This window comes from Leguminivora glycinivorella, chromosome 16, assembly GCF_023078275.1.
Source record: "Leguminivora glycinivorella isolate SPB_JAAS2020 chromosome 16, LegGlyc_1.1, whole genome shotgun sequence".
In the NCBI taxonomy this organism is placed as follows: Eukaryota; Metazoa; Arthropoda; class Insecta; order Lepidoptera; family Tortricidae; genus Leguminivora; species Leguminivora glycinivorella.
In genome coordinates this window covers 19,940,015-19,965,904 of record NC_062986.1, presented here as the reverse complement: position 1 = coordinate 19,965,904, position 25,890 = coordinate 19,940,015, and the positions used below count along the sequence as shown (strand labels likewise).

General features: G+C 35.7%; 1 protein-coding gene across 1 annotated transcript; it reads right to left on the bottom strand.

Annotated features, from left to right (window-relative positions):
- Window positions 1-15,322: 15,322 nt before the first annotated feature.
- On the bottom strand, window positions 15,323-17,747 carry LOC125234739 (pupal cuticle protein 36a-like). The gene is made up of 4 exons (XM_048141126.1): window positions 17,654-17,747; window positions 16,663-17,204; window positions 16,173-16,303; window positions 15,323-15,697 (listed from the first exon to the last, which is right to left on the bottom strand). The coding sequence occupies exons 1-4, from the start codon at window positions 17,660-17,662 to the stop codon at window positions 15,378-15,380; spliced, it is 1,002 nt and encodes a 333-aa protein (XP_047997083.1). The 5' UTR covers window positions 17,663-17,747; the 3' UTR covers window positions 15,323-15,377.
- Window positions 17,748-25,890: the final 8,143 nt, after the last annotated feature.

Here is a 25,890-nt window from a genome sequence, read left to right as displayed (position 1 = left end):
TGCAGATGAGATGTGTGCTGTCTCCCATCAAAAAATGTTATTTATACCATCCTTAAAATTAACATCTAATGACTATTTGGGTGTACGTGCGGACGTGACAGACGGACACACCGTGACAGTACCCTAATTGTAGCTGTCAAACATGAGCAAGTTATTAAGAGTGTTTATTTTTTGGGTTTCGTCACGTTATTGTTGAGGTGGTCATGATATATCTTCTTCAATCCCAAATTGGCTCAAATCTATCAACAAGCCTTACACGATTTTAACCTTTACGTATCTTAAAATTACAAGCATAATTGCTTGTAAAATAGAAGTCGCTTAAGTTGTTACAGTTTTAATTGAAAGATAAACATTATTTGCCTTGACATTTCCGTGGCCTGAAGTGTACGGTGACAAATATCAAATTAACCCCGATATGTGACATAATGTAGGAAAGTGGTGCAAAGTTTCTAAAGAATGGTTTTGGTTGCTAGGCGACTTCTAGGAACCAGCCTAATACATTTGATACAACTAGGTCATACACATTTTATTTATCGGTTCTTTCTTGTAGATATCGCAAAGGTACAAGAGAAACCGAAGCCAATTTTTGCGCTAGTTTTACACATTTGCTGTTTTGCACATTGCTGGTTTTACACATTTTCAATAGAAATAGGTACTGAAGAAATTTATTTTTTCCTTTAAAGGTTTTTGAGCATTTTCAATTGAGAATTAAAATACTCAAGTAGGAAAACCATCTTTTCCTTTTAATCTAAGTAGAGATAATGCCTGACACTTCAGTGTTTTGGTAGGCCCTTAGTTCCTTATAATAAAGATATAAAGCCCAATCCTGGTCATTTCTGAGTACGTAGTCAAATGCATAAACACTCAAGATCGTTTGCCTAACTACCTATCTCTATCGCTCTTCTGTATTGGCACGAAAGAGCCAGAACCGCGTTTCGATCGGCGTCTAGCGTCAACAGTTGTCATTTAGCTAGGCCGGCTGGTCATCTCCAAAGACAATGGCATTGAATTGGGCAGAACAATCGTCAGAGGTCGGCTCGCTCACGACGGATATAATCAATATGTCTCTTGTAATTGTGGGCCGTGAACTGTGAACTTGTAAAGGGTTAATACTATTTGGGGAAATCATGATAAGTTTCTAATATTCCCTGAAAAGTAAACATATAAGTTCTTTTCGATATGAGTAAAAGCGAAATTAGGTTTGTACAAAAACTAGTATATGGGCATTTTCAGAATTTGGGACCCCCCAATTAGCGAAAGTTGTTAACAAAAATTAACTCACTGTCAGTTTTGTGATTCAATAAAATAGTACATTACATCAGAGGCCGGGAAAATGAGGATTTCCGGCCAAGTGGGTATATACGGCCGAGCGAGCGTGCGAGCGAGGCCGGATAGGGATACGAGGCCGGGAATCCGTTTTCACGCCGAGGCATGTATAGTGCTTTTCTCAAACATACAATGAAATAAAAAAAATGCTCTAAAGGACAATATTTTATAAAAAAAAGTTACTTTGCAGGCCTAGGCCTAAAAAATAATATGAAATCCCTTTACAGTCCTCTCGAGTTGTTGCGCCCAAAAAGCGATACTTCCCAGCCCATTTTAAGGAACGTAAAGACAATATTTCATTGCATGTTTGAGAAAATATTGTTTTTGTGTTAATTACATAAACTTTAAGCGATAATCTACATTCAGAATGTGAAAAAAGATTTTTTTTATAGATTTTATGCCTAATTATCGTCACAAAACTGACAGCGAGTTAATTTTTGTTAACAACTTACGCTAATGGGGGGACCCAAATTGCACACATGTACAAACTACAAATATTTTATAGATATATTGTATAAGTTTCTGTGTAATTTTGTCGTATAATATATTATGGTATATGTACAAATACTGGTAGACTGAGCTTAAAAATAAAAAAAACTCAAATATTTGAGTGTTTCTACCCAGCTAGCAAATTCCATTGAAATCGTTATAAATTCCCGAGAAACCTCAAATATACATAAATATACAAGACTGTGATGCGAAGCCACCCAATGCCACATCATGTTAAGTCGAGCAATAACTTAATACAGCTGAGGTAAGGGTAGTTTCTGACGGATTATTTCAACTTCATGCAAATTGTAGGTTACATAATTGTTTAGATTTTTTTAGCAAAAGCCGAATAAAACCACAGAAGCTAGGAGATATTTATTAGCAACATCTTCTTGGGATAGAGAATTTCTTACCCGCTAAGAAGAATCAAAACGACACTTTTCTAGGACGTTTTGATGCCAATATAAAATACGAATAATAAACGTGACGTGAAAAAAATACGTACAAAAATATTCTCATAATTTACGTGAAAAGCAATGACTACTTAAACTATGAACCAATTTATTACTACCTTTTTTTCGTTTATATTTTCTTCCCCAATAATGACCCGGATTCAATGTTTGTCCGCGCGGTAAATATGTTATTTTTCTCAATTGTAACAAAAATTGGCAAAACATCATGGAATATATATATATATATTTTTAATTTATTTAGAACACACAGTCGTAATATACATCATACATAGGTATGTAGTACATAATGTACCTACAGAAACTGAAAGTAATACAAATAGACCTGGGTGGCTAGCCGAATGGCACAAACGCTCACGAAACGCTCACGAAACGAAGCGCTAGTAGATATCTATCTCTATCGCGCTTGCGTATTGGCGCGACAGAGCCAGCGGCGTATCGCTTTCGTTTGGCGTCGGAGAAATGCCATTCGGCTACGGGGCCTGGAGGTTCATAAAATACATACGAAGTTAACCTAAACAGTAGGTAGTTATAAAACAGTAGGTAGGTAGGAATAATATTCTTATTAGAAAAAAATATATCGTCAACACATACATATAAAATATACTCACATTTGTATTGTTTAAAGGAGGCAGGTTCAAGTTTCAGTGCCATTCTTTGCAAAGGTTCAAAAAACAAACAAAATCGTGACTTTACAGGTACAGGTTGTGAGCATCTCGCCTACACCACTATTGCACCTATATATAAAGTGTCATGATTTTGTAAATAATGTTTAATGAAATTACCTAAAATATAGTACTTTACTGACAGATTTCGAGGTAAATGGTAATTATCGTATGACAACATTATGAAAAACGTGTTTGACGTGGAAGGGGAAAACGGAATCTAGAAGTAATGGTTGTGCCGGACGGCACTTTGGATCGAGACGGGCTGATGGACAGACGTAAATGGCACTAGTTGAGGCTGTTGATGAACCTGCCAGTAGGAGCTATAATATCTCAGAAGTGTCTGGAGATCTTCACGCTCATAACCGTCGGTCTATAAAAACAAAGTGTTTCAATTCTTGTATGATTTGTGATTACCTACATCTTGGTTTAGATTTTAACGTTCAAAGTGGTTCAATGGGATGTTTAGTATAGTTTAGTGGCATATATAGTCTTATAATAATGAAAACGTGTAACAAAAAGTATAATTCAAAAATATATTCTAAATCTATGGGTACCTATTGATATTTTTACACGTACCTACCCGTTTTTAACTAACCGTTTTTGACTGAGTGACGGTTATTTTTAGTGTTATTTTATTTGTTTCGATTGTTTGTAATAATGTTTTACCTAGAATACCAACTCGTATTTTAAAATATTTGAGGGTAGCTAACTAACAGTGGACTTTTTTAGTAATGATAGCATTTTAATCATAACCGTTACTGTCCCCTCGTCTAGTTCTAATTTCCATCCATTTTTTTTTTTTTAATACGTGCCTAGTATATTTGCTGTGCCAAACATCCCAACCATTGCGATAATCCCCATGCAATTAAAATCAACAACAACTCGTTTAATGTTTCGGGAATACATGGGTGGTGGTGATCGATTGTTATTAGGGATTTACACACAAAAAAATGTACACTGAAAAGTTTTGGTCGGCATGGTATATAACCGTCACCGTCACGTACCAAAGACAGAAGTGTCTTTTGTGTGACGCAGTGGCGTCTTATATGTGACACGGAGGTGTCTTCTGGTTGACGCGGTGGCGTCTTTATATGTGACACGGAGGTGTTTTTTGTGTGACGCAGTGGTGTCTTATATGTGACACGGAGGTGTCTTTTGTGTGACGCGGTGGCGTCTTATATGTGACACGGAGGTGTCTTTTGTGTGACGCGGTGGCGTCTTATATGTTACACGGAGGTGTCTTTTGTGTGACGCGGTGGCGTCTTATATGTGAGACGGAGGTGTCTTTTGAGTGACGCAGTGGCGTCTTATATGTGACACGGAGGTGTCTTTTATGTGACGCAGTGGCGTATTGTATGTGACACAGAGGTGTCCTTTGTGTGACGCAGAGGCGTCTTGTATGTGATACGGTGATGTCTTTTGTATGACGCAATGACCGTTTTATGTGTGACATTTTGTCTTTTACGTGAGGTAAACACGTCTTTAAGAATCAATATGTCATTATTTCATTAACAAGGCAAGAAGTATAATTTCCTGACTTTTCGTGGATACACGTGTGAAGTTAATGTTTTTTTTGATAGTTTTGTGAAAGTACAACGTGTTTTTAGGGTTCCGTAGTCAACTAGGAACCCTTATAGTTTCGCCATGTCTGTCTGTCCGTCCGTCCGTCCGTCCGTCCGTCCGTCCGTCCGTCCGCGGATAATCTCAGAAACCGTTAGCACTAGAAAGCTGAAATTTGGTACCAATATGTATATCAATCACGCCGACAAAGTGCAAAAATAAAAAATGGAAAAAAATGTTTTATTAGGGTACCCCCCCTACATGTAAAGTGGGGGCTGATATTTTTTTTCATTCCAACCCCAACGTGTTATATATTGTTGGATAGGTATTTAAAAATGAATAAGGGTTTTCTAAGATCGTTTTTTGATAATATTAATATTTTCGGAAATAATCGCTCCTAAAGGAAAAAAAAGTGCGTCCCCCCCCCCTCTAACTTTTGAACCATATGTTTAAAAAATATGAAAAAAATCACAAAAGTAGAACTTTATAAATACTTTCTAGGAAAATTATTTTGAACTTGATAGGTTCAGTAGTTTTTGAGAAAAATACTGAAAACTACGGAACCCTACACTGAGCGTGGCCCGACACGCTCTTGGCCGGTTTTTATTGATTTCCGTTAACTTTAAGGGAAGATTCTTTAGGTAAAGTAGAATCAAGTTTTCTAAGAAACTAGTGTCGTAACTCTGTTATCGAGTTATTCAAAGAAATAATTTATTGACTTAATAAGTGTTGTACGGCCTAAAGGTACTTCTTAGGATTAATTTGTTATGACGTAACGTCAGTTGCTTGACACTAACTTGAATGGTACCTATTCCTAAGGGTCTCTCACACTGGTTAATTAATTTTATTATGAAATTACGAAAATCATAAAAAGAAATCTTTTTCTCCAATTTCACAAAAGTGACATGCCGAGTCGGATACTTAAACAAAAACTTAACCTCCCGAATGTCATGATTGTTTAGTATAAATAAATGTGTTCAATGTTTATGTGAAAAATCTGTAATACTTGATTAATTGATGCCTCATAATTATATTCAAGTCTTTCAGTTTATTCTAGAACTGGTGATTTTAGTTGTGTGGGGCGTGCGCCAGGCGACTGCACGCTGTCGGATGGCCGAATGTCATGATTTTGTAAATAATGTTTAATGAAATTACCTAAAATATAGTACTTTACTGACAGATTTCGAGGTAAATGGTAATTATCGTATGACAACATTATGAAAAACGTGTTTGACGTGGAAGGGGAAAACGGAATCTAGAAGTAATGGTTGTGCCGGACGGCACTTTGGATCGAGACGGGCTGATGGACAGACGTAAATGGCACTAGTTGAGGCTGTTGATGAACCTGCCAGTAGGAGCTATAATAAAAGTATCCTATAATAATATCGAAATATCTTATAATTAAATAGTAACCCATAACAATCTGAAGATTCTGCAGTCCCCATTACGAATTTTCTGTTTCCTTGTATTTGCAACTTGTACATGTGTAGAACACAGTCCCCCAAACACAGTATCCCAAAGTCGCTGTTTTTCGTCAATAAACTATAATATGAACTGTTTAATAAAAGTTTTGAATGATTCGTTATTTTCATTAGAGGCCGGGGCCATATAGGACCGGGATATAGATTGTGATTACCTTTTTGATTTTTGACGCGAAGGAGGGTAGATCGCGCGCTGTCTACACAACTTTGATAGCCTTCTTCAGTTTTCCGTGATAATGATCTGTGTCAAAATATCGGGAGCTCAACAAAAATCAAAAAGGTAATCGTAAAACTTCTCTTTAGAAACAGCTTCGCCTTAACAAATTTATGAATGAACAAACGACATTTATAAGCTTTCGAGACATCGCGAGCGTCATTCACACGCCAACAGCGACGCTCATTGTTCCGATATGGGAAATCTATTCATTAGTCACATATCGCAGTGGCTAAATGATATAATTCTGTTGACACACATACGACGGATTTGCATATGATTAGTAGCTTAAGACGCTACGGGAGCGAAAATGCTAAAATGGAAAGGAGTCCCCCTTTCAATTTGGGAATTTCAGTTAAATATACTAGTGTTTTAACTAGATTTATCGAAAAAAATGTCCATTAAGAACAACTCAGTTAGAATATATTGCGAAAGAATCTTTAAAATCGAGGTTCCGCTCTCGACTTTTTCCTCCTTCAAAACTTATTTATTCAAAATTTTATTACAACGAAATTTGAGAATTCTAATAACAATGAAATAATCTGTGTCGGACCGATTAGATTTTTTGGCTAATTGTTACTGATCTCTCACACCTTTTTCTGAGCCATATTGAAAAAGGCCGTTTCTAGAATTTTTTTATTGGCTTTAGCGTCTTTTGAAATAAACATAGCACAAAATCAAAAGGGTCCGACACAGATAAAAATAATAATAATCTGTGTTGAAAAAATCATTACTCTATCTTCAAAAACCAGAGAGGAAATAGTCGAGAGCGTTTGTATGGAGAAAATTGACCTATATCGTATCGTCTTAAGTTGTACCTATTACCGGGATTTTGAAATTCTGAAGCAACCAACGTTTACTTTATATATAGACGAAACTAAACTTGGAGTCTGTCTGTGTACCATAAAAATTTAATTTCTCAAAATGAGGTAATTTTTTCAGGTCATACTAATAACTTTTTATGGAGTAAAGAGGAACTGCGAAGTTCAGTGCATCCAAAGTTTACGTTTGTAAAGTAATTTGTCAAAATGCGTCGAAGAAAAGCTTCGATCAGAAGTTTTGTAATGTTTGAGATACGTTACTCAGCGTAAACGTTACATAAAAAGCATTCATTGTATGAAGAGGTGCACCAAAAATTACAATGATACCAAACTTGTAGTAAACTCAGAAGTATCGGCAGAACCATTAGCTTCGAGCTCCGGTAGTTTAGCGGTCGGCTTCTTGACTCTATGGGGGGGCATCACAGGCACATTATAACTTCTAGGGTCTCCAAATATACCACCGAGTGGGATTTATAGCTAAATTATCCTTATAACTCTACGCCCACACCGTTACAATGTTACTGGATGGATATTCATTACATTAAATTTACGATACTGACGGAAAGATAATTTCGACATGTGAAATTAGGTACAAAAGCCAACTATTTCACCAACTCTTCACTCTGCTCTGGCACTAGGAAGTAATACAATACAGTCATATTTTCATAAATGTTTGACATTTAGGAAAGCGAGGCGGTGATTTCATAGTTTGCACTTAACATGCTAATTCTATAAACGCCTATAGGTAAACGTAATATTAGATAGGGTAGTTGCACCATTAGATGACCGACACCCAGAAGATGACCGATGGGTATAAAAATGTAAATAATTAATTCACGAATTATATTACGCACCCTGGAGTATTTTTCTTATACGCAGCAACTCATCACCGAAGCTAAAATTTGAATTCCCGGACAATTCAGCCATGCACACGTCCGTGAGCGGTCGTCGAGTTTACGCTTCACGCTAAAATCGCATTTTGTATTGATTTCTTATTAAGAAAAGGCCTTCAAAATTTAAGCTTGTTATTTCGTAAAAAATCAAATATTCCATTTATTGACCCGGATTACTTCCGTACATATCCTTGATTAATGTCTCTAACTCTCTATTGTTTACATTACTAAGAAATAAGGTTTTTTACTTATTTTATGAGATATTTGCTGGTCAAGTTATGGTTCCAATATTGTACGTTCGTGCCAAAAGATGAACGACGGTCAACTTTTGGACAAAGGCTCGTATTTTTAAAAATGTTATTATAAATTCTAATAAAATAGATAGATTTACTATTTTGTCATTAAATTGATTGTTTGTTGGTCGTTGATTTTTTAACCAAAAGATGAACGGAGCTTTTTTTATCTAATAAGGATTTATTTAAGTTTAAATTTGTATGAAAAAGCGATTGTTCAACTAAAGAATCTGTACCCAAAACGTGAACTAGGAAAATTTACTGGTTCATCTTTTAGGTTGCGTTAAGTTTTCAAGTGAGGGGCCGATTTTTCAATGTCGACTATTCGATTTCGTGAATTTCGTTCAATAATATCACCACTACTAGCGATTTAAATTCTACTAATAGGATCAAAAACGAGTAGTCTTTACCAGTAGATTTAATGGCGAATTCATGCGTTCGAGATTAAAAAATCGGTCCCCAGTAGGCCTAGCACATGATGGCCGCGGGAGTATGTCGCCGCGAGATAGATGACACGTCTTTGTCTAATTGTATTAATGACATAAGGACAGGTAGTCTATCTCGCGGCGACATACTCCCGCGGCCATCATGTGCTAGGCCTGCAGGTTCGAAATTTTACATTTTGTAATTGAGTCCAAAACCGATTTGCGTTTCTAGTCAGGATATGAATATATTATATACTGTTTTCAAAATAATATTAATTTTAATTATTAAAATTTAAATAAAATAAAATCAATTTTAATTATTAAAATTGATTTTATTTTGAAAATAGGATACATATTCATATCCTGACTAGGTACCCCTAATAGACCCCCGGTAATGCCATTTTGCGGTTTTGGGTTCCTGGGGGTTTATTTTAATACCACATCTTAGATAAAATAGATGAGCATAATCTGGTGCAATATCTGTAGTTACATAACCCAGATATGAACTATGAGGTGCACATAATACCAATCCCAGAACTCCTAGACTCCGCAGTAAGCGTTTAAAAACTTGCGGAAACCATAGTTAGGAGCTTATTCGTTGATTTAAAGATACTATGAAATTAATAATTCCATTACTTAGGTACTCTACAATGTTAATGTTAGGGTGGCCTTGTTTTCAACAACATCATAATTAATAATGGTATTTTACGTGTTCGTGCCAGTGTCTACTTTCTATAATTTATATGATCGTTTCCATATAGCTTCTGTCAGCAATCGTCTCAAAACTAGCGGTTTGTATCGATCCCATATAAATTGTCAGGAAAGAAACAATAAAATAAAAAGCAAAAATATTTTATTTTACTTAGCCATCATCACCTGTCGTGCTAGCTTGAGTTGCGTTGTTAGCGCGTCTTAAGCAAATGCAACTCATATGAACTTATAGCTATTACTTCTAGCAAACCTGTAATTAAATAACGCTTGTCTTCATAAAAGCATAAGATAAGATTGAAACTGAAAAAAAATCCTATTGGAGCGAGTTTCACACACACACACACACACACACTCTCTTTCTAGGATTGTATAGTAAATGTGCACTTGTGCAGTGTCTATTTAATGTGTAGTAAATGATCTGTGGTGGTGGCATCCGTGTGAAGCTCGTGACTGATCCCGCTGCGGTCCACTTGTGAAATGCTAGCATTTAGTGTACACCAAGTGCTCTGCTATTAGTACCTAGGTACATGTGTTTAGTAGAGATGGGCGGCGGGAAAATACCCGGGGTAGATATCGGGTATTTACCGGGTATTTACCCAATCTACCCGATATTTACCTTTTCTACCCTAATGGGTGGGTATAAATAAATATTGTAATAAACTGGGTCATAAATTGAATTTAATCGTGAAAAAATGTTTTCTTGGTATTGTATAATATATTTATATTTTATTAATATAGTTCTATAAACATATATCGAAGTATTTGTATTGAATAAGGAATTTGTTAAATATCATTGACATGCTTGTGTGTTAGTTACCTCCTCCTCCTAAACGGCTGAACCGATGGGGATGAAATTTTGTGTGCTTATTATAGTTCCTCTCAAGTAACAATTTCTGGTCCTATAGTGGTCGAGGACACCAAATTAAATCACACTACATGGTCCTATAAATAGTCTATATTGGTACTGTAGAGCCGATTTGGTGCAATTATGCAGCCATTTAGTGATATAATAGGCCTATAGCAGTATCATCCGTGACGTTTAAGGTCTATAATGGTGATGTAATGATGACTATTGTGCTAATTTGTTGACATAGAGGACACAGTAACGCTATTATAGTATCAATTTATGCTATACATAGTAGCATTTGAGATTCCGTTATACAGGTTATTTTGTTCTATAATAGCAGTTGCCGTCCCTTTTAACGCGAAATTTCTAAAATAATTTAATGTGTGTAATATTTAACAAAAACTGTTCTAAACGAGGAACTTAACGAAAAGTGGCGTGTGAACTTGTGAAGTTTAGTGTCAAATACATAATTTGGATTTCGTATTATACTTCTATCATTAGAATCATCATCATCATCATCATCATCATTACTGCAAAAAGGTATGCGATGGAAATTTTACCGTTAAAAGAATATTAGTTTAATGGAGTATTTTAAATGCGCCCTCGATTTATACATGTTTTGAATAAAATAAATAAATATAATTTAATACAATAAAATTATTGGCACCATAGTTTCTACTATGGATCCAAGAAGTAAAACATACGCTTATGTAGTTCGACTATATCACTTATCATACGCATTCACTGCCATAAGCCCGCCATCGTGGATTCAATTAGGGTTGCATGAGAATTTAACTATGATCCAGTTTAACTTATAAGTTCTTTATATAGAAAACAATACTTGTTTTCAATGTTTTACTATAGAAAGATCTTCTAAACAGTTTTTTTTTATAAAACATATAGTAAACTCAGCTATAACGCTATTGTGTTTTAAAAGAGATACCGAAACCATTATTCAACAGGTCTGTGATATTTAAAGAGTCATTGTGGCGTATACGGCGATGAGATATAAAAGGCATTAGAAAACGACTATAACCTTTTCAAAGCTATATAAACGTATCCTGAAAACTTCATTATACAGCAAAATAGCTCTATAATGGTATTCATATCACTACTATACAGTGTTAAATACTATAGCAGTGTTTTCCAAAGCCACTATATCCCAAAATAGTGGTATAGTTAGGTTTTAAATCTGTTAAAACACAACTACTAAAAATACTATAAGCGGCTTGTTGGTAACCTTAATAGCGCAAATTGATAGCATAACAGTGATTCCTAACACTATTATACAATAATATTGTTCTTATTTGATCCTGTTATAGACCAGGCCTATAGCGGCTCTATAAAATGGTGATATAAACGTTTACATCACTTCCTAATAACACCTTTTAGCTGTATAACACAACAACTATAGCGGCTTGTCGGGAACCTTAATAGCGCAAATTGATTGCATAACAGTTTATTTTATTTATTTTATAACAGTGATTTCTAACACCATTATACAGTAATATTGTTCTATAATAGTCATATTTGATCCTGTTATAGACCAGCACGGGTAGCATGGTCGCGCGATAGACGATAAAATATCAGGCCGTCCCTATCGCACTATTAGTAAGTGCGATAGGGACGGCCAGATGTTTTATCATTTATCGCGCGACCATAATTGCCTGCCTGGCCTATAGCGGCTCTATAAAATGGTGATATAAACGTTTACATCACTTCCTAATAACACCTTTTAGCGGTACAAGCTTATAGAGCTAAAAGGTGTTACTGGAGGCTTTTATACGACAGGCGGTCACGCCGAAAACCTTTATACGACATCTATAGTAGCTTTTAGCGTCGAAAACCAAAATTATAGCACTAAAATGTTACTTGCTGTTTGTTTGGTAAAGCCTACTATCTAGCCGAAGTCCAGTATCTAGCCGAAGTCACATAGAAGGCATTATTACAGTCCGAATTCAAAGCAAGTGTTAATTAAAATCACACATGGACGTGGCGCTTGTTTAGCTAAGTACAAACTAAAGTATAAGTATCCCATAAATAAAAATAAAAAAAAGTAACTGACCGGTCAAGTGACTTATTGCACCCTTTCAATACGGATGCACTTACCTGGCGTTTTGCAAAGCTGTGACCTCATTGGCTAATGAATTTGAATTTGTCTGTCCACCGTGTTTTAAGTTAAGTAAGTTATTTGAATACTTAGTGGGCCTAAAACATCTGGGAAATACAACTTTTTAATTGAATGTGGTAAATTACACATGATATATGGAATATTTGGAACCTCTGTTAACATTTTAATATTAGTTAGTCAAATATGTATATTTATTTTAGTAGAAAAATATATTTCAGTCATGTAAATTAAGAATAATTTTTAATTTCATATATTATTTTTTATACCCGCTCATTTGGGTAGATACGGGTAAATACCGGGTAGATTGGGTAGATATGGGTATTTTCCCGGTATTTACCCGTCAGCGCCCATCTCTAGTGTTTAGAGATAAACCATTTTTCCCCTCACTAGCTCGGAAACACGTGTTTTGTCCTTTAATACCAGCGGGTAAAAACGCATTTTATCCACTAGTGGGTAAAGTAATTTGACCTTGAATAAAGTCAAATTAACTGCTTTAAAATTGATAAAAGTAGGTGAATCTACTAATAAAGATGATTTACCACCTGTGAAACTACTGGAAGCAGTGATAAACGCATTTTTTGCGTTGTAGTTTCCTCGCTATAGTGAGGGGAAAAGTTTTGTGTTACACTCGGGTGCAAATGTATTTTACTTCTCGTGTGTTAAAAAACTCGCAAGTTCAGGATTCTATTCTCGAACCACTCGCTTCGCTCGTGGTTCAACTATAGAATCCTTTCACTTGCTCGTTTTTCAATTCCACACTCGGCGTTAAAATACAACTTTGCCCCCTTGTATAACAAATAACTATTGTTGTTCATGTTTAGATATTTGTGAACATCTTGGGTACTATGATATGTCTACCTAATGGCGAGTGCAGAACTGTTCAGCCTAAGCTGTAACCATTAGTTAGAATATTGAGAATATTGGGTATTTCTAAAGATTTCTCTTTGTTTCCATTTAGGAAAGTCTTCATTGTTACAAAGATGGGTTTCAAGATATAGCTCGTATTACGACTTTATAACTTGGGTTGTAAATGTCAGACCGTTATTTAATACAATAAATTGTGCTGAATCTGATATATTACATCCTAGCAATATACCTAACTAGCTTTTGCCCGCGGCTTCGCTCGCGTTAGAAAGAGACAAAAAGTAGCCTATGTCACTTTCCATCCCTTCAACTACATATCTCCACTTAAGAAATCACGTCAATTCGTCGCTCCGTTTTGCCGTGAAAGACGGACAAACAAACAGACACACACACTTTCCCATTTATAATATTCGTATGGATGATATTGATGATGAAAGGTTGTACAGTATGGCCACTCCCGCTCCCCGCTGAAAGTGCCGCCCACCCCCTCTCGGTCGGTTACCTCACAGTTTACCGCCTGTCAAAAATGCGAACAATCGACCTGTCATATCCCACTTATACAGAGTGGGGCCTGTAACAAAGGCGAAGAATTGAACTCTAGGCTATTCTCCTTATACTGATCAACATTTGTTCGGCGACTTTTAAGAATAACTTGTATTTTGATTTTTATCACCCTTGAAAGTTTTTTCTAAGAGGTAATGTATTGCGAATTCTGTTAAGTCTAAAGTGTGACAGACAACGTCAATGACAACAATAATGGCGTACATTGAAGCTAATATTTATTTTGTATGAAAAATTAAAAAATTAAAGACTTCATAATTTTTAAAAGTCACTGAACAAATGTTGATCAGTGTAAGGAGAATAGCCTACAGTTCAATTCTTCGCCTTTGTTACAGGCCCCACTCTGTATAAGCATAATACGCGTTCGCCTAAAACGCGAACTTGGACTGTGTGCTAGGAACGCGCCTTTTTAGGGTTCCGTAGTTAACTAGGAACCCTTAATTATAGTTTCGCCATGTCCGTCCGTCCGTCCGTCCGTCCGTCGGTCCGTCCGTGGATAATCTCAGTGACCGGTAGCTCTAGAAAGCTGAAATTTGGTACCAATATGTATATCAATCACGCCGACAAAGTGGTAAATTAAAAAGTGGAAAATTTTTTTTATTAGGGTACCCCCCCTACATGTAAAGTGGGGACTGTTTTTTTTTCATTCCAACCCCAACGTGTGATATATTTATTGTTGGATAGGTATTTAAAAATGAATAAGGGTTTACTAAAATCGTTTCATGATAATATTAATATTTTCGGAAACAATCGCTGATAAAGGAAAAAAAGTGTGCCCCCCCCCCTCTAACTTTTGAACCGTATGTTTAAAAAATATGAAAAAAATCACAAAAGGTAGAACGTTATAAAGACTTTCTAGGAAATTTGTTTTAAACTTGATAGGTTCAGTAGTATTTGAGAAAAATGCGGAAAAATACGGAACCCTACACTGAGCGTGGCCCGACACGCTCTTGGCCGGTTTTCATATATTTGATCGCCAGTGTCCGAGATATGGTATAAGCATAATATATAAGCGAGTAAAACTATTGAAGTCACCTTATCCGATTCGTGTCGCATCCAGAGCTAATATTTGATGCACCTATTTTAAAGTTTGGATTGGCCTACCTTACGATTCTAAAATAACAAGCTGTTACCCATACTTGATGTGTCTGGTTCTATTTTAGTACTTAGCATTTAAGCAGCATTAAAATTGTCCTTCAACAATGCGTTGAAATCTTAATACTTACAAGCTCGAATGGAGTGAGAGACCGCAATACGCACGAGTTTTATAAATATCCAGCTTTTTCACGTGGCTTCGCTCGACAGAAAGAGACAAAAAGTAGCCTATGTCACTTTCCATCCCTTCAACTATCTCCATTTAAAAAATCACGTTAATTCGTCGCTCCGTTTTGCCGTGAAAGACGGACAAACAAACGGACACACTTTCCCATTTATAATATAATTCTCATAGTATGGATTTGTGAACTGTGTGCCTTTCGGCATTAAGTCCGCTATTGGTACATTGTTAAGTATTATATATATACAATAAAGTTTTAAGAAGGAAATAAATAAATTTAAAACATCCACTCTAAATTGTCATAGTCATAAATAATTTTTATTCGTTAAACAGTCAACATAATTGGTCTAATAGTTGTATCCATCTCTCGCGTTGAAGCTTGGTCGTCTTTGGTTGGTCCTCTGGGACTGTACTGGGGGGAGGTAAGCCTTGGTGGCTCCAGCAAAGCCTCGGGAACCAGATCTGAAGGCAGCGTTGGTGACAACCGTGTCTTCGTCGTTACCATCGTTGGCAACGTTGTTACCATTGAAGCTGTTACCATTGAAGTTGTTGTTGTCGAAGCTGTTAGCGCTGTTGTAGTTGTTGCTATTGTCGAAGTTGTTGCCACTGTTGTAGTTACCATTGTATTGGTTGTTGTCGTCGCCGTATTTGCCTTCGTTGTAGGAGCCTGAAATTGAAGACAAGATTTATTTATTACTATTTTGACAATAGTTGTATAAAATATATCTATTGCATTTACAGGTCTAAGTATCATTATTGCCACTAGGTAACAAGCTCTAGACATAAATAAAAACCGGTAAAATATCGATGGAATCAGGCGTTACTTTGCGGAAATCCATGTTAATCAAAAACTAAAACATTCCTTTGCTAAACTACGAATTTCTATTCGCAAAAAGCGGATTAGGAAAGGAATGTTCTAGTTTTTGATTGGTAAAACATCTTGAAAAGTTTTTCAGAAGTTAGGAAAGAGTCAACACAGTCAGATAATAAATGATCAACAGATGTATCATATTTAACAATTATTAATTTAAAAACATCATATTTAGCTGGTCCATTGACCTGAACCTTGGCATAACTTTGTCTTAGCAGTAAATAAAGATAATATTACTTAAAGAGAGAAAAGAGAATAGTCTCCATCTTACCATCATCATAGATGCCAGCAGCCTCATCACGGGCGTTCTGCTCCAGAGCCTTCAGGATCTCTTCCGGCACAGGGGGAGGGGTGGGGAGGTGGTCACCAACTGGCACGAATCCGTTCTGGTCTGCTGTGTACCTGTGGACACATCTTGGTTTAGAAATTTCTATAATTTTCTTTAAAAAAATACAGAGATTTTAGAAATCATAAATAGTAAAAGAGAAGATGATCACTAACTGTTTAAACTTGCTGCCCAGATTATAGTGCTTTCAATATAAATGTACAATATTTTAGAGTTCACAACGTGCAGGAAACTTGTGTCACTCTTGAAGTTACCTACAGATACCCATAATGTCAGATTGTATGTTTATCAAAGTGGTAAAAATAAAACACCTAAATACACCTAATCCTGTCAGATATTGGCCAAGAGTATTAGCGATTGATTATTTTAGTACATTATTTTACTTTAAAAAGAAGTTTGAAAACACATTTTTTACCTGATAGTGTACACCTGTCCATCATCACCAGTGTAAGAGTAACCGCCCTGAGCCTCAACTCCATTAGTAGCGACACCGCTCTCCTCAGCAGAAATGCCGTTCTCAGTTTCATAAGCATAGGAGTAAGTCTCTCCATCATTCTGAGAGTCCTGGCGGAGAATAGCAGCGTTCCTTTCGAAAGAGGCTTGAGGTCTTTCTGGACGGTCGAAGCCGTTTCCGTTGAAGGCGTTTCCGTTTTGGTTATAGTCGTTTCCGTTCTGGTTGTAGTCGTTTCCATTCTGGTTGTAAGCGTTTCCATTCTGGTTATAGTCGTTTCCAATCTGGTTGAAGTTGTTATCATTCTGGCTGAAACCGTTTCCATTCTGGTTGATCACGTTTTCGTTGTTGAAACCGTTTCCATGGAAACCGTTGCCCTGTCCGTTGCTGCGGCTATCAGGGGCTTGGAGGAAGTTGGACCCAGAAGAGGATTGAGCGTTGGGGGGGAGGTAGGTCCTGTCTAGCTTGGCGCAGCTAGCGCAGGCCACGACGGAGAGGATGATGAACTGGAAAAGGATAGAAAAAGTATTAAGTTTTTTCTAGAACTTTTTTAAGGAGCCCTAAGAATTGTTTCGTAAATTTATGATTATTTTTAACTGAAGATAAGGAGGATAAAGAAGAAGTAAGAGGCCTTTAGACATTTGGGTCACCACAGTAAGTTTTTAACATATAGAAACTTTCTATAGTGTTCTAAATGAGCAAATGTTGATATGTTACCGCACTTTTGACTTCTGTAGATGAGTGTTTATAACAGTTATGTAGTTGATATATTTTTTATAAAACACAGCCCTCAAAATATTGACAGACGTGTGATAACAGTGATGACTACTATTATCAAATATTTACACAAACAAAATTTTTTTTGTAAATAAGCACCTCACTTTAAAAAACACTTGTCTTGTCAGTAAACCGATCAAGTTATCAATGTAACTTGTTCTAATAAAAAACTACGCACCAATTTCATGTTTTTTGTAGCTGTTCTCAGTTGAGATCCGAATGATGTTGTGATAGCAATTAAAACATTGTACTATATTTATACCCGATCGATCTACTTAGAAATTGAAGATGTGGTCGAGGTTCGTTGTTGCTTAATCATGTAATACGCAAAGATGGACGCTTAATTGTTGTGGACGTGTTTATGCAAGAGGCTTTTAAACATTTTGTTGAGGAATCAACATTGATTCGAATTGGGGCGTTTTTATTCAAATGGGGTAAACATATTGTCTAGTATTTTACCTCTAACGCAGGCGTCGTCTAATACCATCATTTGGTGTATATTGAGCAAAAATCTTCGTTTGAAATAATTATTTAGCTTGAACAGCAGTTTAATCATTTTAAAATTAGTAATAAAAGTAGCTGTAAACAATAATATAAGTAGATGAATTTACAGTCAAGGACCATACTATGTATATTCAACATGAAGGCTGTTTAAAGTGTTTAGACTACAAAAATGTTTATTAAATATTTACCCATCTATTATTAATAAAAGTCCCTAAAGCCTATAAAATTATTGAAAACTATAAGCAGCCGTTTATTGTAAACCATGGCATACAAAGTTGTTCGTATAAGTATAGGTACAAGGGATCACATGGTAGGGTATGGCAAAAGGGTAAAGAAAGAGTTCAGATACAATTCTGGTATCCAATCCCGAGGCATCCAATTCTCTCATTTCTATAGAAATCATCACGTGATCACCGAGGCTCTGAAGTGTGAAAATATATTATCGGCCTGCTATATCCCGACCCATTCCACTATAAAAAAAAAAAATATTTAAGTATTTTGGACCACAAAATCCATACAAGGTTAATTAAATAACGCCTAAATACTATGTAAGATGCCTTAGTAACTAATTACAACATAAAAGTTATATTTCAAAATTAGGTAGGGAGAGGTGCAGGTTCGACCAGTGTTGCATATAGCGACTATCAAGCCTGCCCGCTATCGCACTCAGGATCTCAGTACTATATTAGAAGCAAAGTTCATAGTTTTATTGTTAAGTTATATTTTTTCTGTAAATTTGTTATTTATTTTTTAATTAAATTTTAAATTTAATTTTGACGATTCGAAAGAGGTTGTAAAATCGGTATTATGTATGAGCACACCTCGGACACTGGCGATCAAATATGAAAGAGGCGCGTTCCTAGCACACATTCTAAGCTCGTGTAGGTGAACGCGTACCATGCTTGTATGAGTGAGATATGGTCGACTGTTCGCGTTTTTGACAGGCGGTAACTGTGAGGTAACCGAGAGGGGGTGGGTGGCATTTTCAGCGGGGAGCGGGAGTGGCCATACTGTACGATAGTACTCTTTATTATACTGTGGTATGAGTCACCTTTTTGTAGTACATATTTTAAAAGTTAGTCAATAAATAACATAACTCTCTCGCATAACACCATCATTTGGCACACCCACGAACACTTCAATAAGCACGATCATCGATGCTTCCACACACCGGCCTTGCACTGAACCTTTTGACCGACCTTACACAGATGGTCTAATTTATGGCCAATTTGGACTAATACTTTAGATATAGTTTATTGTGACCATGCAAATGTGGACTAATTTACATCGTGGGCTAATTGGGCTGGTCTAGATACACGGTGTACTTTGAGGAATTGAGGTAACCGAATAATTTTAACAGCTTTGGTATTCGTAATCACATTTCAAGACTAAAATGTAATATATACTTTTCTGAATAAGTATTGCCTAAGTTTCAGAGTTATTGCCATTTAAAAAAATAAACTAAATATTATTACTAAAAAAATGATTTTTCGGTGGCGATATGAGAAATTATGAGAAATCTGTCTAACCTTCTTGATACATGTCAATAAGAGTGACGAGTAACCAATTGGATAAAATAACACTAAAAATGGTAAAAAAAAATTATCGCGTTCAACCCGTGGGAAAAATGGATAAAATAAGTTAAAAGAAAAAAGTTAGAATTCATTTACGAATATTTTTTAAGTGAAAATTACAGTTTCTGAGTGATTTCTTTTCACTTGGCTCGTAAAACATTTTTTTCTCCTTTTGATCTCATTAAACGCATAGTTAAAATATTTCGGGGTTCATCATATGACACCGTGTAAAGGTAACTGTGACCTTTTATATTTTATTGAGATTTGATGGACTGGTCCAGATTTAGATAGGTAGATAATTGTACCCATAAGTTTTATTGATGTTTGTAAATTGAGTTGTGAATATGATTTGTTTTTTTATTTATTTAATGATTGCAAACAAAGTGGGTGGCCTAGTTACGATGTCCATTAGCATAAGCAATATAAAATAACGTTTCCTGAAACAAAGACGTAATTTTTGATATTGACATCCCATATCCGATACATGCGTAGATTTAATATTTAGAATTTGAATCGGACCATGAAAGACAGATTGGTTTCGATTTCTATGACCCTTCAAATACCTAGTTCATGTGTTACGTGAATATTATATATTACAAATTAATAAATAACAGTCGTGAACAATTTATAAACAATTAAATAGGTATTCTAATGTCTAATCTGTAATCTGGAAAGTTGTAAGAGAAATCTTTTATGACAATGTTTTTATAGAATATTTACAACTATTTCCGTGGTCCCACACTAGGCGAGGCCTGTGTCATGGTGACCGTTCTACAGGAATTTCTACATAATATATTTAGGGGTATCCTATCCTTTAGACAATTATTACATTACAAAAGAAAAAGAAGCAAAAATATTAAAATAAAAACATGCAAAGTTCATACTAAACTAAAGACTTTAATATAGAATAATTCTCGGCAATTTTCAGGATAAGGGTACAACTTTGCATTAGCTGGGTCTCCCCAAACCGCTCGTTAGTATGAACATGCGTAGGTACGCGTGCGTTCAGCGACAACGACGCGTAAAGGCGTTTTCACATTATTCGATCCGATATCGGATGTCGGACCGATATTACAGGCGCATTTTGGATTTTTTCCATTGAAATAATTCCGACCTCCGATATCGGATCGGATAATGTGAAAACGGAATTAGCATCTTCATAGCATTCTAGCGAACGATTGTTGGTCGGCTAGAGCTAAACCTGCGTCGATATGTTTGAGGAAACCCTAACGGCATAGCCTTGCGTTTTCTAAATTTCCAATACATTTAAAGTTGTAAAAAAATCTACGCACAAAAATGTAATCTATTCAACATTCGATCAAAATTCCTTACTTCCAAGTACCTACTTCAATTTCGCGCGGTCCATAACTACCCACTAAACGACCTAAGAACTTATTACTCGTTCTCGATAATAATCTTTATAAATATATCTTTATGACATAGAATGGTAAAATGATAACCAGAGTAAGGACATATAGGATCTGATAGTCAAAATGCGCAGCACACTTGACCTACACCATTGTTTATTTTAGCTTAAATCGTTACATTAGTAACGTCAGATGAGTTGAACGCCTTGATAAACCAGAGGGCCTAAAATTATACTGGGTCTAAACCCTGAGGTCCCAATTTTTTTTTCCAAATTACCGTCTATATACCCCATGTATGTTAGCCGATTTTTTGTTGTTTTAAAATTAAGAATTTTTCGAATTTTTACCTTTGAGAATTTCGACTTGAACAATTTTAAATCTTAATTATTTTTTTTTTGCTTGATTTTTTTCCTGCATAATACCTACAACTATTGCTAGGTCCAACTAGGCATAATCTCTAATCCGAATGAGAACATTTCAAACGGATACTTGCAAGGGAATGTTGTCATTAAAGTATCCAGATATTTTCTGAAATATTCAACGACCGGTCTGGCGCAGTCGGTAGTGACCCTGCCTGCTGCGCCGCGGTCCCGGGTTCGAATCCCGGTAAGGGCATTTATTTGTGTGACGAGCACAGATATTTGTTCCTGAGTCATGGACGTTTTCTATGTATATAAGTATTTATATATTATATATATCGTTGTCTGAGTACCCACAACACAAGCCTTCTTGAGCTTACCGTGGGCCTCAGTCAATCTGTGTAAGAATGTCCTATAATATTTATTTATTTATTTATTTATTCAGAATGTTAAGCTCTCCAATTTGCACATTTCTAGCTAACACTATAAATAATGCTTATACTGCATCGCTCGACTCTGCTGTCTGCCGGAATAAATCCAAAAGCTACATTACATTGGTCATCAAAAGCCCGATTATCGCAAATTGTGCGAGCATAATCGTAATTTGTATCAATTGTTACGCGATGTCTATTCTAATAATACCCCAAGAGCTATCCGGTCTTGCTACTACTGGGAAAATAACTTAATTCTATAACAGTACTTTTTATGTCACCAAAAATTAAGTTTGATAATTTGGTATAGTTTTTTTAGTTAAGCCACCAAAATTTGTGACAAGAAACGTATAATATAATAAAAAAAAGATTATTTTAATTCACTAAAAATCACCTGTGTGGTGACGGGTTAAGAATTTCACCACCCCCTTTCTTCCCGTGGGTGTCGTAGAAGTCGACTGTGGGATATGGGTTAAATTGTGGCGTAGGCGAGAGGCTGGCAACCTGTCACTGCAATGTCACAATTTGGATTTCTTTCAACCCCTTTTTGCCAAGAGTGGCACTGAATGAAACTTAGTAGTTCATGTGCTCTGCCTCCCCCTTTATGGGATACAGGCGTGATTATATGTATGTGTATGTATGTATGTACTAAAAATCAGGCGAAAATGGTATCAGGACTTTTGTTTTAAATTCGACTACTTTAATTTATGACCTTTATAACACATTAAGAAACCACCTATTTTTGTGAATGATACTTCGTAGTAGCAAAAAGCGGAGTAATTAAATTAGTTATGACACAAGCAATAAAAGGACAAGTGAAGTTATGGTTGTTTTGTATCTACATTATGTGTTGAAACACTATTTCTACTGAAACCACCCTAAAAACAAAACGGAAGTTCAATATTTTACTAACTCGGAATAACATTCAGGGCAAAAATTATATCAGCAAAAAAATTGGAACAGACTTTTCGTTAAGATCAAAATAAAGAAGAATAAAAAATAATCCACCTTTAAATGCACGCCAAGAAGCGCTAAAACCTGTACTGAAAGAAGTATTTTCATATTTTTCATTTACCTACAAACTCTACTATTGACGATGTCATTTTCTGCATTATTTCAAAAGTTAGTTATTCATTCGTATTTTCATTACATCGCGGTATAATAATATATTTCGCCATCTTTACTATCGCTTAAATAGCTCAGTTATAGTAGCGTAAGACGATGGGCGCGCTCCTGACCTGGCCCCGTAGCCGAATGGCATTTCTCCGACGCCAAACGAAAGCGATACGCCGCTGGCTCTGTCACGCCAATACGCAAGCGCGATAGAGATAGATAGGGTAAACGCAGCTATTAACGCCCCCCTTAAGGAAATTTTACAATAGGGTCTAATTATTAAGTATACACGTTGTTCAAACATTTTATTTTCCTATTATATGTGATACTATGATAATTAAAAAAGGTAAATATTGTGTTACTTGTACTCAAATTAAACATTATGATATTAAAAATCTATTTTTAAATTACCGAGTCGATTGCTACCATTAGCGACCCATAAAAATGCATATGAAGCTATCAACGATTTTTAAGCAGCTATTACCGATTGTGTTATAAGTATGAGTAATTACCTGAACGCCCAGCGAGTACACAGTACAGCAACACCTAGTATAGTGGCATAGTCCACAGGTAACGGGTAATTTATTAAGGCACGTATTTAACCGGGCGACTAAATAACCATAGAAATGGGTATCAAAAATAATAGTTTGGCGACTAAAATGGGGCCTCAAATTATTTCAATATGAGGTAGCATTTTAATGTCATTACGGCTACGGTTTATTCAGACGCGAGTACCAACTATTTATTTGGCAACTGGATTATTATATTGGAAACAATTTAAGAGATACAGTTTAATCGGAAAACGGCTATCTATTAATATAAAATATACAGTTCTTTTAAAATATTTATATAGCAAATTAACATAAAAAGTACATTTAAAATTTATACATCGGCACTCATCACCTGAGCTGTCATTTTAATAAAAAAAAAGAATTCTTATAAAATATAATGGTCGACAAAATATTATACTTTATGGGTAAGAAATTAGGTGTTTGGGAGTGCTGGCAACTTCGATTCTATACAATGAATTTAACTTTTCATGATGTTTACTCTATCGAATCTAAGGCCGGTCTTACGCAGTCTTAACATCACTCTGAAAGATTCATTTTTTTGGCAGGAAAACCTTACTCAGAATATGCCTTTTCATAAATTGTTCTGCAGATTTTATAATATCGAATCTTATGCTGGCATAATGTTAATGAGCAAAATAATCTTCTAAATTAAGAGTATTTCCGTAGATTCTTGTTTGCATAATATTTAGGCAGTAAAAAGTTGTCCATCTTCTTCCTATTTCTGTTTTGATAATGAGTCTTGTGTGTTGGGGATGCAAGATACCTAACACTCCTCCTCGCTTCGCTCGTCGTCGTACCTAACGGTGCCTCTGGGCACAGTATAACAAAGAGTACTATCGTACAGTATGGCCACTCCCGCTCCCCGCTGAAAGTGCCGCCCACCCCCTCTCGGTTACCTCACAGTTACCGCCTGTCAAAAACGCGAACAGTCAACCTGTCATATGTCACTCATAAAAGCATAGTACGCGTTCACCTACACGAGCTTTAACTGTGTGCTAGGAACACGCCTCTTTCATATATATTTGGTTGCCAGTGTCCGAGGTGTGCTCTGGGACTGTATTTCATTTCCTTTTTGCTATTGTTGTTTTGTTCATACAAAGTACCTAAGAATTAGGCCATAGCTTTGGTAGGACTTATATTCTACTAAAAAAATAATCTAACCCTAACCCACTTTTCTGCTAGCAGAAAATAATTCTGCTCTTGTACCTACCTCCAATATTATACTATACGATTATCACGGTATTTTTTTTCAATAGCATGTCGGTGGTAAACAAGCATACGAACTCAAGGGGTATCATATGCGCGTTACCGACCCATTAGAAGGTTATACACTCCTTTTTACTGTGTACTTATTATAAAATGATATGGTACGCGTTCCCTTATAGAGATATTTAAATACTACTCGTGGTTTACGGGTCGCAAATACGATGTTTGAATAGAATAGAATAAACATATATTCGTGAACACAGGCAAGACAAAATACACATAATAACAACAAGATAGAAAGGAATGAAGTGCCACGAAATGGCCTCACCTCAGCGAGTTGCTGGTGACTTCCAGCGCTGATCTTCCAATGAGACCATCGGTACGTAGCAACCATCAACCCGTTTTCATAAAAAAACGATTTTATATGTGTTTTAAAAAAAAAAACATACTTCCCATTATTTTTTTTAGTTGCCTCCGCAATTTAAATACTACTTCAAACGATGAGCTAAGTATAATTATTTAGGTGCTAACATCTATATGACTACAAATATTAAAAATCTTACGCTTTACAATACTAGGTGCCAATTATTATTTTAGTCGCCAAAGTATTGTTTAATGTTCTTCGGCAATATTTTTGTCGCTTGAAATTTGCTGCCGTTTTTTTAATAATAATGATGCTTAATATTTGAGGCTCATATATTTTTTTTGTCGCCACAATATTAAAACACAGCCAAATTATATTATTGTATGCCCGACCTAACTTCCCGTTTAATATTTTAGTTGCCCGGTTAATTATATGCCATTTATTAAAAACATGTTCAGCATTGTCATCGAAGATTCATTTCTATTGTTCCTTGTACCTATTCCTACCTACTTTTGTACCTATTCATATAACATTTTTCACGTCTATCATGCCCACTAAGAAATAAAACAAAATGAAATCACAAATCAAAACAATTATATATTGTGTTATTTTAAACAAAACAGTATTTTTCAAGCTTAGAAACAACGTAACTACTTATTTAGGAACGATCGGTCATACCTTCTCATGGTTTGTAATAGCGATTTCTATGAGTCGTTGAAAGAATATGTAAGCACTAACGTAAAATGTATGACCGACCCATATTAAACAACATTATTATTGTTATTTTATTATTGTTGTGGCTACTAAACACTTTGTTATTACGTGATATTCAAAATTTTTGACATAAAATCAGTTTTTATGGGTAAAACTCCTTCACAAACAATGTCTTACACAATATCCGTTTTCCAAAAATATTGTTATTTTA

Bases quoted from the DNA above. Each gene is read 5' to 3' on its own strand.
- LOC125234739 (XM_048141126.1), bottom strand. The intron at 16,304-16,662 runs GTAAAAAATGTG...ATGTGTCCACAG, and splicing joins GGACAGGTGTACACTATCAG to GTACACAGCAGACCAGAACG. The intron at 15,698-16,172 runs GTAAGATGGAGA...CTTCAATTTCAG, and splicing joins TGCTGGCATCTATGATGATG to GCTCCTACAACGAAGGCAAA.